Raw genomic sequence first — 12779 nt, 5'->3', positions numbered from 1 at the left:
TCGTCTAGGTACTGGCGAGGTAAGCCCATTTACATTAAGAGAGGCAAATGTAATTACCTTATCACGGGCAGCCATTGGAGATGGTTTGGTGTCGCGATTGAAGTCGCCGCCTGGAAGCCAGCCGGAGTTCTAGAAGACCCACGATGCAAGGGGAGATGTGGTGGGGAGAGGGATGGTTAGGAGAAAAGAGGGTATTAGTCAGGAAGGAATAGAAAAAGAAAGTTTGATTAAGCTTCTTGAAAAACAAGTCTAATACTAAGCATACAGTAAGTGTCATATTTAAGCACAGTAACTATGCCATTCAGAGGGAGAACGTCATGAGGTTATTATTACCTCAAACCAACCCCAAAAAAGAAAAAAAAAAGAGACTGTAACAAAGGGGTCACATCCGGGGATATGTCTCTTACAAAAACTAACTAACAGTCCCTTGATGCCTTCTGGGTTGGTGCAAGACATGTGGAGTCGAGTCTTTCTATAGGATCAACGTAACGTGTTAGGGTCAATGTAGGGCGCCCCTTCAGCCAACTTCATCCTCAGCACCTTTTGAAGATGGGGATTTAGTAGATTTCTTTTTCTGCCTCTGGGATTTTGGGGTTCCAGCTAGTTGCCACGGAGTTGGGTTTATCAGGGGGAGTTGTTGGGAAGCTGCGTGGAAGGATTCCAGGTCTGGGTAGGTCTCCATGGGAATGTCCAGGGCCTTGCACACCTCTTTAATCTCCGGGGATGTTCTAGCCTGGTACCTTCTGTCGCCTGCTGTAATAAAGATCCCAAACGGGAACAGCCAACGGAAGCGGTGCCCCTTTTTAGAAAGAGCTTCTGTGAATGGTTTTAGAAGTCTGCGTTTTTTAAGGGTGGTGGCAGATAGGTCTTGGAAAAGTCTAATTTGAGAGTCTTCATATTTGACTTCCTGGGTTTCCCGCGCTCTGCGGAGGATTAAGTCCTTTGTTCTGTAGTCTAGAAAACGGCAGATCACATCCCGTGGGGGGTCTCCCTGTTTGGGTTTGGGTCGGAGAGATCTATGTACTCTGATGATCTCTATATCGTGCGGGTCATCTTCCAGCAATAATTTGTTAAATATCTCGGTCGAAGCTTTAGTTAGCGCTTCAAACGCCACCGATTCCGGTAGTCCTTTGACCCGAATATTATTCCGCCTCTCCCGATTTTCGTGGTCTTCTAGGGTGGAGTGGATGTAGTGAATTTGGTTTTCATGCTCAGTTAGGCAGCTGAGCAGATTGTTGGTCTGTTGTGATAGGGTTGTTTGAGATGTTTCGACTAATTCTATTCTGTGACCCTGCTGTGTTTGGTCTTGCTTTATTTCCGCCAACTCTCTGCTTACGGGTTTCATAGCCTGTGCTAGGATCCTTTTAATGAAGGAACGGGTCACCAGTTTCTCTTTTATAGTGCTGCCTCTGTCAGAGTCACTTTCGAGATCTGAGTCCGTGTCTTCCTCCACTTGAGAGTCAAACAGTTTTGTAGCTTTGTTATGGTCTTAATATATTGTTTGCTTTTTTAAAAAGTTGTCTACATCGGCTTGTGTAACCGACTTAGAGACCTTAGATGATCCTTTTGGAGTCTTAGTTCCAGTTTTCCCCATGTCTTTAATGAGGCTTATTGAATTGTAAGAAATATATATTGTTCTCCCCCTGTTGGCAATGCAGCAAGTTCAGCACAGCATTTCGGTTCTCCCACTAACTTGTATGGGATTTATGCTCGTTGTTTCAACTGCAAGTACTTGTTTAAAGTCTGTCCCAGTCACTGAATAATGATGGAGGTTAAACAAAGTCTGATGCTGGGGTGATGGGGGGGGGGGGGTGAAGGAGATGTGGTCTAATGTGTGGACTGCACAAGAAAACTGACCCCCAGACCAATTCACCCCTGTGAGTTATGCGGTGCTTATTTAGGTGGTGGAGTCCGGTATTGTTTATGGGGTCCGGTGGGTCAGAGACAGTGTCCGCTCGCAAGCAGCTGTGCCTAGTGCGCTCTGTGCTGCTGCGGGTGGCTGAGATCTAAGATGGCGCCCGCTCCGGGATCTGAGGGAACCCCCGTTTGGCGCCACAGCATCGGTCCGGGAGTTCCGAAGATGAGCGGCAGGATCGCCCGCTCGGCGTTCGACTCACCGCTGCTGATCGGGGTCTCGGCTCTGCTTCTCAGCGGCTCTATCTCCTCCGCGCAGGGTTTTAATCAGGTGCGCTCCGACCGGGTAGGAGCGCTCCCCGGGGTCTCCACTCAGCTGCGCAGGGTGGCTCCGGGTCCCAGCAGGCGGCCCCGCTGCGCTCCCGAAGGTAAGCCGGGGCAGGCGGGTCAAACCGCAGGAGGGCTCGGGTCACCGCTGTAGTCTTTACAGGTCAGCCTCTTGTTCGGTTCTGCTGCCAGGAGCGGTCTCACAGCTATTAAAAATGGCGCCCGTTCTCAGCCCCCGCTCCTCTCCGGGTCTCCGGGTCAGTCGAAGCCTCTGTCTCCTCTCCGGCCACACTTGTGTTGTCGTTTTTTGTGCAGGCAGCTCTGGGGGGTACCTTAGTGGGCTTTGCCCACCAGTATAAGACCCCCAGATCTTAAGATATTAAGCTTTTTGCAGGAGCTCTCTTCTGGCTTTTCTTTCTCCTCGTGCAGTTAGGCCACGCCCCCACAAGCCTTATCTTAACCCTATTTCCAACCCTAGCCCTAATTCCAACCCTAACTCTAATTCCAACCCTAACCCTAAGGCAGTGTTCCCCAACTCCGGTCCTCAAGAGCCATCAACAGATCATGTTTTCAGGATTTCCTTAGTATTGCACAGGTGATAATTGCATCACATGGACAGGCAAGCATTCAATAACCTGTGCAATACTAAAGATATCCTCAAAACATGACCTGTGGGTGGCTCTTGAGGACTGGAGTTGGGGAACACTGCCCTAAGGCTATGTGCCCATGTTGCGGATTCGTGTGAGATTTTTCCGCACCATTTTTGAAAAATCAGTTAAAAGGCACTGCATTTTACCTGCGGATTTACCTCGGATTTCCAGTGTTTTTTGTGCGGATTTCACCTGCGGATTCATATTGAGGAACAGGTGTAAAACGCTGCGGAATCTGCACAAAGAATTGACATGCTGCGGAAAATACAATGCAGCGTTTCCGCGCTGTATTTTCCGCACCATGGAAACAGCGGATTTGGTTTTCCATAGGTTTACATGGAACTGTAAACCTGATGGAAAACTGCTATGAATCCGCAGCGGCCAATCCGCTGTGGATCCGCAGCCAAATCCGCACTGTGTGCACATAGCCTAATTCTAAGGGTATGTGCACACGCTGCGGAAAACGCTGCGGATCCGCAGCGTTTCCGCAGCTGCGGGTCTGCAGCAGTTTCCCATGAGTTTACAGTTCAATGTAAACCTATGGAAAACAAAAAACGCTGTGCACATGCTGCGGAAAAAACTGCGCGGAAATGCAGCGGTTTATATTCCGCAGCATGTCACTTCTTCGGATTACGCAGCGGTTTTACAACTGCTCCAATAGAAAACCGCAGTTTTAAAACCGCAGTGAAATCCGCAGAAAAAACGCAAAAAACCCACGGTAAATCCGCAGCGGTTTTGCAGAGGACCAGGATACGTGTGCACATAGCCTTACCCTAACCTTAACCCTAGCCCTAGTTCTAACCCTAACCCTAGTTCTAACCCTAACGCTAGTGGAAAATAAAATGAATATATTTTCTTTATTTTATTATTGTCCCTACCTATGGGGGTGACAAAGTTGGGGTTCATTTACAATTTTGATCACTGTGATAGGTTTTATCACAATGATGAAAATGTACATGGAACGAATCTGCCGGACGGCAGATTCGGCGGGCGCACTGCGCATGCACTCGCCATTTTGGAAGATTGTGGCGCCTATGGGGAAGACAGACGGACACCGGGAGGATCGGTAAGTATGAGGGGGGGATCGGAGCACAGGAAGGTGGATCGGAGCACGGGGGGTGGACAGGAGAATGGGGGAGCGGACAGGAGGACGGAGGGGAGCGGACCACAGAACGGAGGACTGGGGATGAGATCGGTGGCGGTGGTGGGGGGGGGCAGATCAGGGTTTCCAGCCATGACCGATGATATTGCAGCATCGGCCATGGCTGGATTGTAATATTTCACCATTTTTCATAGGTGAAATATTACAAATTGCTCTGATTGGCTGTTGCACTTTCAACAGCCAATCCGAGCGATCGTAGCCACGTGGGGGCAAAGCCCCTGGGCTAAAGTACCACTCCCCCTGTCCCTGCAGATTGGGTGAAAATGGAGTTAACCCTTTCACCTGATCTGCAGGGACGCGATTATTCTGTGACACAGCATATGCGTCACAGGTCGGATTGGCACTGACTTTCATGACGCATATGCTGTGTCACAGGTCGGGAAGGGGTTAATGGCAGCGCTAACGGACCGCAGTGTAACACACTCCATTAACGCTGCTATTAACCCTGTGTGACCAACTTTTTACTATTGATGCGGCCTATATATCGTTATATACTCACCGTCCGTTGGCTCCCGGATCAGGAACAGGCCTTTCCCGCTCCTCGTGACGCTCCGGTGACCGCTCCATGCATTGCAATCTCGCGGGATGATGACGTATTGGTCTCGCGAGACTGCTACGTCATCATCTCGCGAGACCGCAATGCCCTCTGGAGACTGGAGCGTGCGAGGAGCGTCGGTAACTGCTTCGCTTGGATCCGGGGGACAACAGAGGGTGAGTATATAACTATTTTTTATTTTAATTCTTTTTTTTTAAACAGGGATATGATGTCCACATTGCTATATATTACTCGGGCTGTGCAATGTACTACGTGCGCTGTGCAATGTACTATGCGGGCTGTGCAATGTACTATGCGGGCTGTGCAATGTACTATGCGGGCTGTGCAATATACTACATGGGCTGTGCAATGTACTGAGCGGGCTGGGCATTATACTACGCGGGCTGGGCAATATACTACGCGCGCTGGGCAATATACTACGCGGGCTGTTCAATATACTACGCGGGCTGTTCAGTATACTATGCGGGCTGTGCATCATACTATGCGGGCTGTGCAATATACTATGCGGGCTGTGCAATATACTGCGCGGGCTGGGCAATATACATAAACAGAATGTGGAGGGCACCACCTTTTATACAACATTAAGTAACCAGTCCTGAATCTACCTCAACATAAAGAACATCATGAAATTATGGAGAGCAGAAAGACATGTTGAAAAAGGAGATCAACAGGACCACAAAATTACAAAAATATATATCCAAAGTTTATTACACGAACACTGTAAACAGACCATACATTAAAAACAATTAAAATATACCAAAAGTACCCGTAATGACGGTAGTACAAAACACAACCCACAGACTAGAATGTATCTTGGCACAAAGGTTTGGGACAAAAAAAAAATATATATATGTATATAGCACTTCAAATATATAACATCATATGGGCAGAAACATGATACATAGGTCTTAATCCAATGGAAAACACATAAAATAATGTATATAATCCAATAAAGTACCCATAGAGTGTGCCAGTCCCAGTTAGTAACCACAGAACCTAATAAGAGGGAAAGACATGGGTATGGACCACTTTAGAAGGGAATATCCATATGAGCACTATGCCCACTAAACTGTGTACAATATAAACCAGACGAGAGCCTCCAAAATACCATATCATCTAAGTTATGTAAGGCTAAATATAAAGATCAAAACCAGTTTAGATAGAGCACAAAAAGAGGCAGTCCTATAAACAAATAAACCAAGATGTCATACTCATGTCGTGCCCATGAAATGTGTCATACCCCAAACCCGAGATAGAGGCAAATAAGCAGGGAGTCCAGTCCGTCCTGTCAAATAAGGTGCCAAGTAAGTCCGTAGGGCCGTGTTGCCCTACGCGTGTCGCCGCACAAAAGGCAGCTTCATCAGGGGCCAGTATGTCCGCTTACAGACCCTCGTGGTTTAAATGCAACTTACATTATGCGTGGATCAGCTTCAGCTGAGAGATGGAGCTGCGTGTAAGAGACCGGAAGCAATAGCCGCGTTATTGCCTGTGTTGTACGCAGGCGCCGCAATACCAAGGGTGAGCCGCGCGACCGGAAGTAGTCACAGTAACACCATGGCAGCCACCGAAGTAGCCGCCACAGGTCAGGAAGAATATCCGCACCATTACCCATGAAGGGCGCATGCGCCAAGGTACTCCATGATGGCAATACTGGAGAGAGGTCACACCGCAGGAAGTAATTCTCCTGCAGCCATGGCAACCAATAATAATAGTCATGTTGTTGTCCATATAGCGTTCAGGCGCCAGGATACCGAATAAATATACAGTAGTACATCGATACTGGGTATTATAGACCATAATGTTAGTAGAAGGTAAAACGGCGATAACCATATTCTGAGAGAACAGTTACTGCAATGACCAAAACGGCCATAGCAGAATTATTAATCAAAAAATGAGCTACTACTTACTAGTGGTGCTGGAAAGAGCTCTGTAAAAAGTCCTCTCCAAGTACAAATGTTACAACACTAGTAATCATGTTGTGGCAGATGGTAAAGATACACAGTTACAAACACCAAATGTGCTATGCAAAAATGTGTCCATTAGTGGGACTAACAGGTGCATCAAAAAGATTGCAGTATAATTCGCACGATAAGGAATAACAGTATTAAACTTGCATAAAGGAATACAAAAATCACAAAATAGGGTATTATCAGATATCCGGTGGTGCAGTAGCCAAGAAGCACCAAACCGAAAATAACTAAAAAGCGGCAACAAAGTGCCAGATGAAAATATACAGTTACACCGGTGCCTGATATCATAAACCATGATGTTTATAAGGAGGTGACGGCGAAAATAGTACTCTGAGAAGGTACTTACTGAGATTACCCAAACGGCCACAGCCAAATATAGATGGTTAGACACTAATAAACAGCTACCTACTAATGGTGCCAAGATGGAGGCTGTATAAAATAGTCCTCTCAAAATATTGATATTACAGGAATAAAGGTTGTCATCAACGTTGTAATGAACGGTAGAGTTACGCAATTATAGACACAAAAAGTACACTATCAAATAATAATTAATGAAACTTACAGAAACATCCAGAGGCTGGCATTTAATATACATTGCATAATACATAACCCGTGGTATTAGACTTATATGGATAGGTATAATGAGATGTCAACTTTAATGATATTAGATATCAACACTATCATAGCGATAATATAATCACCCTATCTAGGGCACTATATACCCACACCAAATGCCAAATTGAAAAAGTATAGTTATTAGATGGTTGTTTATGGGTGATCAACAAAGTAGATGACAGAAAAGACATAAAGATATTGATAGAAGGTGCCAACAAAATCCTATGCAAGAAATGCAGAACCAAAGTGGCTCTGAAAAATATAACTATACACAAAAAGTCAAAAAAAGGGGTCAAAGAATCCCCGCCTAAAGTGCCAAGATACATTAGTTGAACACTACTCAAACCCAATGGAAAAGAGGAGTCCAAAGAGGAGTCCAGGGAAGGAGGTCAAAGTTGTTTGTAAAATCCTGTGAATAACAGGTCCTCATTTAGGCCTTTAGGTGTACAGCTCTGAAGCTCGTAGATCCATTTAGATTCACAGCGTAAAAGGGCGTTCGTGATGTTATCACCCCTAATATTGATGGATACACTCTCCAGGCCCATAACCTTGAAACCAAAAGGATGTCCCTGATGTATCTCCAAAAAATGAGCCGCCACAGAAGACAAAGTTTTATTTCTTTTCTGATCTCTTGATGCAGTGGTGATGTTGGAAAGGTGTTGTTGCATTCTTCTTCTGAGTTCCTGTGATGTCTGGCCCACATATATTTTGGGACATCCGCAAAAAATGGCATACACCAAATTTCGTGACCGGCAATTAAAGTATTCCCTGGGGCGAATCTGGAATGGCAAAGAAGACACAGAATGACCATCACTTGCTATCAAGTATTGACAAACGTTACAGTTGCCACAAGGATAAGAGCCGAAGATTTTAGTTCCATGATTCAGCCTGCCAGAGGGTCTTTGATAGTGACTATGGCATAAATCATCTTTTAAATTTCTTGCCCTCCTTGCCACCAAAATAGGCGTCTCAGGGATAAAAGGGATAATTTTCTTGTCACTCCTTAGGATATCCCAATTCCTTGACAAAATTCCTCTAATGTCGGACCACTGATTATTGAATGTAGTAATTAAAGGCACAGTGCGAAGAGGTTCACGTACCTTTTTCTCCAGAAGACTTGATCTATCCTGATCACGGGCATTTCGAAATGCCTTTGAAATTATCCCAGGTGGATAGCCTCGCTGTTTAAACCGGTTTGTCAGGTCTTTTGCTTGTCCGAGGAAATCAGTCTTTACACTACAATTCCTTCTAAGACGGAGAAACTGTCCATTAGGGATGCCATTTTTCAGATGTTGCGGATGAAAGCTCCCATAATGGAGTAAGCTGTTTGTAGCAGTCGTTTTCCGAAAGAGGTTACAAATGATCCTGGTGTCTTTAATGGATAATTTAATGTCCAGAAAATCCACGGAATCAGCTGAAATGACAGATGTTAATTTCACATTAAGAGAATTATGATTTAGATCTTCAATAAAGTTCCTGCAGTCCTCCAAAGAGCCCGTCCATAGAAAAAGGACATCGTCTATATAACGTTGCCATAATTGTACCCCCTTAATAAAGGCATCCAATCTATAGACAAGTGTCTCCTCCCACCACCCCAACGCGGGCTGGGCAATATACTACGCGGGCTGTGCTATATACTGCGCGGGCTGTGCTATATACTGCGTGGGCTGTGCAATATACTACGTGGCTGTGCTATATACTACGTGGCTGTGCTCTATACTACGTGGGCTGTGCTATATACTACGTGGGCTGTGCTATATACTATGTGGCCTGTTCTATATACTACGTGGCCTGTGTTATACACTACGTGGCCTGTGTTATACACTGCGTGCATGGTACTGCGTGGGCTGTGCAATATACTACGTGGGCTGTGCAATATACTACACGGGCTGTACAATATACTACGTGGGCTATGCAATATACTGCGTGGGCTGTGCAATATACTGTGCGGGCTGTGCTATATACTGTGTGGGCTGTGCTATATACTCTGTGGGCTGTGCTATATACTCTGTGGGCTGTGCTATATACTCCATAGGCTGTGCTATATACTCCATGGGCTGTTATATACTACGTGGCTGTGCTATATATTACGTGGCTGTGCAATATACTACGTGGCTGTGCTATGTACTACGTGGGCTGTTATATACTACGTGGCTGTACTATATACTACGTGGCCGGCCACCAGCAATCAGCGACAGGCGCAGTCCGGCCGCGAATTGGCGCGGGATTTGAACCACACTTCGCTAATTGGTCGCGGCCAACCGAATCCTGTGTATTCAATGTATTATTCTAAAATCTTCATAAATAAACGACATACTTATTCTAGAATACCCGATGTGTTAGAATCGGGCTACCATCTAGTGTTTCTATAATCTTCTATTCTTCTATGTTTTAGCACCTAGTGTGCCATCAGTACTTATACTACATTTCCAGGAGACTCTTGAGTATGAACAGGTATTAAAAATATGGGATTTAAGGGAATGATGCATTTACTCTATTACATGTGAATAAACTGCATAATAACCCTACAAATTGGTGAGTGATACTTTTTATAAGTAAGAGAATTAAGAAAATGAAAATGTTGAATTCTATCTCACATGGTATGACAAAGTGTACTAAGTTTAATATATTTTTTATAGATGGATGAAATTAAGTTAATTCAGAGTTGGTTGAGGTATAATAATAGGATACAAGCCCTCCAGCAGTCACTTGGACTTCCATCATTGCAAACGTCAAAGGTAATTATAATTGTTTCTGTGTGGTGAATTCTCTCTTATATAAATTACATTATTGAAATTGCAGGGATTATGGGATGACATTTTGGAAAGGAGCCCACATGGCTACACCTATCGCCAGCAGTTAGTGAGTTTAGTAAAAGTAAGATTATGATATTTTATTAGAAAGTAGCTTAGAAAGTTAAGCATTCTTGCATCTTTTCTCTCTCTTTACCTAACCCTTCTTTTACCGTACTGTTATTTAGTGTTGATGCTATCATACCAGCTGATAATTTTGGAATATTTGATCAAAGCTTTCAGGCTTTTTTAAAAATGCAAAACTGGCCACACGATAAAGTGGCTGAAGATCTGAATAAAAGATATTTCTTTTGTTTCTGATCTCCATTCTGGAGATATCAGCTTGTAAATTTCATATGTTACCTTCCCATCTCTCGGGGTATATACCTTTTGACCTCAATGATGTTGATCAACCATAAGCAGGCAGTGTCATGCAGGAGAAAAAAGAAAAGCATCCTAGGAGGCTTACAACTGGCTTTCACTGTTTAATATGCTAAAACTGATTTGTCTAACCAGGCGACACAGATTTTATTGCCAGCACTGACTATGATTAAAAGTACCAGGAGGAGAGCAGAGCTGTGTGTCATTACATACACCCATATGCATCTATCCCAGGCTTGGGGAATGATGCCCTGATGCTTGGAATATATGAAGGAGTAGTGTATATGACACTCTGCAGTTCTCATCTCACATCACTGACATTGTGGGGAGGAGAAGGGCAGAGCCGTGTGTCACTACATACACCGCTTTGCATCTATATCAGACACACAGCTCTGCTCTCCTCCTACTAGTTGTAATAAGAGACACCGTAACACAAATCCATGAATGTAATGTGTGAGGCAGTGAACCCTATTACAGCTAGGGTGCACTGTTTGTGCTCTCCAGAATGCGCATGGAGGCATCGTGAGGCCATGAGGGCGTACTGCAGACACAGGTGTAGCTGTAGTTAGAATAGTGAAGCAGTGACTGATTAAAAGCCCTGTACTAGAGGGGGAGGTGTGTCAGTGTTGTTCTTGGAAGCAGACAGAGCACTCCCTGTATGAAGCAACACAGGGGCAAGACGAACCAGAGAGACTGACACCCTGCGTCTTGGGCTGTCTTATGTTTACCCGGCTGCAATCCGGAGGATAAAGCGTGCTGTGCACTGCGTGAGTACAGAGCCTTGGTACTGGCGTGCGGTCACCCAGGGAAACTGGACAAAGGGAAGTCCGGCCTGTTTATGGACTTCAAACTAAAGCTGTGTATTGTGTATTTCTAATGCACTGTGTGAAGTAACACATTAAAGGAATGTTTTGTTTGAACTTTTCTCAGGTCACTGCCGTTTCACTGTGTATGGTGCTACCGCTGCATCACAAATGATACACAACTCTGCTCTACTCCACCTGCACTTGTAATCACAATAGGTATCGACAGTAAGATCTGTGCCAGCATGCACAGCAAGGTGCGGGAGTGCCAGTCTATTACGGACATTTCACCGCTTATAACACTCCTTCACTAATCAGACGGCCACCTACAATAGGGATCCACTATATGCCCAAGCATCTGGGGAATTCATAAAGGGGATTCTCATCCCCTCTTTCTGACTCACATTACATTTATGTCTGAAACCAAGTAACCCCATGACTAAGACCCGGGAGGGTCGAGACGTTGGGTATTTCAGTCATATTGTCTGATCATGAACCCAATTTTTTGTGGCATCTATTTTTGAATATTTGTTTGTTGAATAAACTTACTATATATTTTTTTGTAAACTATCTAGTAGAGTATGTGGTGAATTATAGTTCTTGTTTCTGGCACCTCGCTTTCATGACCTGAGTGCACACCATTTTTCCTTCGCAGTAAGATCTGTGTGACATTGGGAGGTGATGTGAGTTGAATGGCATTACACATGCTATAGTATTGTAGGTGGTCACTGCCTCCATATCTAGCTGAGCAACTCCAATCAGCCTACAGCTGTTTTTAATTAGTGCTGGATCCTACTTTCAATTTACAGCAAGATCACAGGTTTCAACAGTTCCAATGTTGGTGAAGCGGAGGCTCTCGTAGTGATGAGGTGGGAGAGGGGTCATTGCAGGCTGTAAGCTGTTCTGAAGACATGGGTTTTCAAGTTCCTCTTGAAAGTTCTGAATGTATAGGATAATCGTACGTGTTAGGGCACAGAGTTCCAGAGGATGGGGGATACTTGGGAGAAGTCTTGCAGTTGATTGGGTGAGGAACGTACAATTGTGGAGGAAAGGAGGAGGTCTTGGGAGGACAGGAGATTACGTGTGGGAAGATATCGACAGATTAGTTCAGAGATATATGGGGAGACGGATTATGGATGGCTTTGTAGGTCAGCGTTAGAAGTTTGAAATGGATACATTGGGCAATTGGGAGCCAGTGAAGGAATTTGCAGATGGGAAAAGCAGAGGAATAATGAGGAAAAAGGTGGATTATTTGTGCAGCAGAGTTAAAGACAGACTGGAGAGGTGTGAGAGTGTTAGCAGGAAAGCCACAGAGGAGAATATTGCAGTAGTCCAGGTGGGAGATGATGAGGACATGCACTACTATTTTAGTAGATTGAGGGTTGAGGAAAGGACAGATTCTCAATACATTTTTGAGCTGGAGGAGGTAAGAGCTTGACGGTTGAGGAAAGGATGGATTCTGGAGATACTTTTGAGCTGGAGGCGACAGGAGGTGGAAAGAGCTTAGATGTGTAGTTTGAATGATAGGGCAGAGTCAAGGGTTACTCTGAGGCAGCGGCTTCAAGTACAGGGGAAAGTGTGATGTAATTTACTATGATAGATCAGGTTGGTGAAATGGAGGAAAGATGCAGAATTCACTTTTGTCGTCATTTTCCTTTAGGAAGCGAGA

General features: G+C 44.8%; 1 protein-coding gene across 1 annotated transcript in view; it reads left to right on the top strand.

Moving 5' to 3' along the window:
• LOC138658308 (uncharacterized) overlaps positions 1–12779 on the top strand; it is a 192294-nt gene that overhangs the window by 44653 nt on the left and 134862 nt on the right. The window contains exon 2 of the mRNA XM_069745784.1: positions 9774–9872. Within this exon, the coding sequence (XP_069601885.1) occupies positions 9774–9872 (99 nt within the window). The remainder of the gene's footprint in view (positions 1–9773; positions 9873–12779) is intronic.

The sequence above is a fragment of the Ranitomeya imitator genome, chromosome 1 (genome assembly GCF_032444005.1).
Source record: "Ranitomeya imitator isolate aRanImi1 chromosome 1, aRanImi1.pri, whole genome shotgun sequence".
Classification (NCBI taxonomy): Eukaryota; Metazoa; Chordata; class Amphibia; order Anura; family Dendrobatidae; genus Ranitomeya; species Ranitomeya imitator.
The sequence above is the reverse complement of the archived record's forward strand: the minus strand, read 5'-3'. Positions and strand labels throughout refer to the sequence as shown.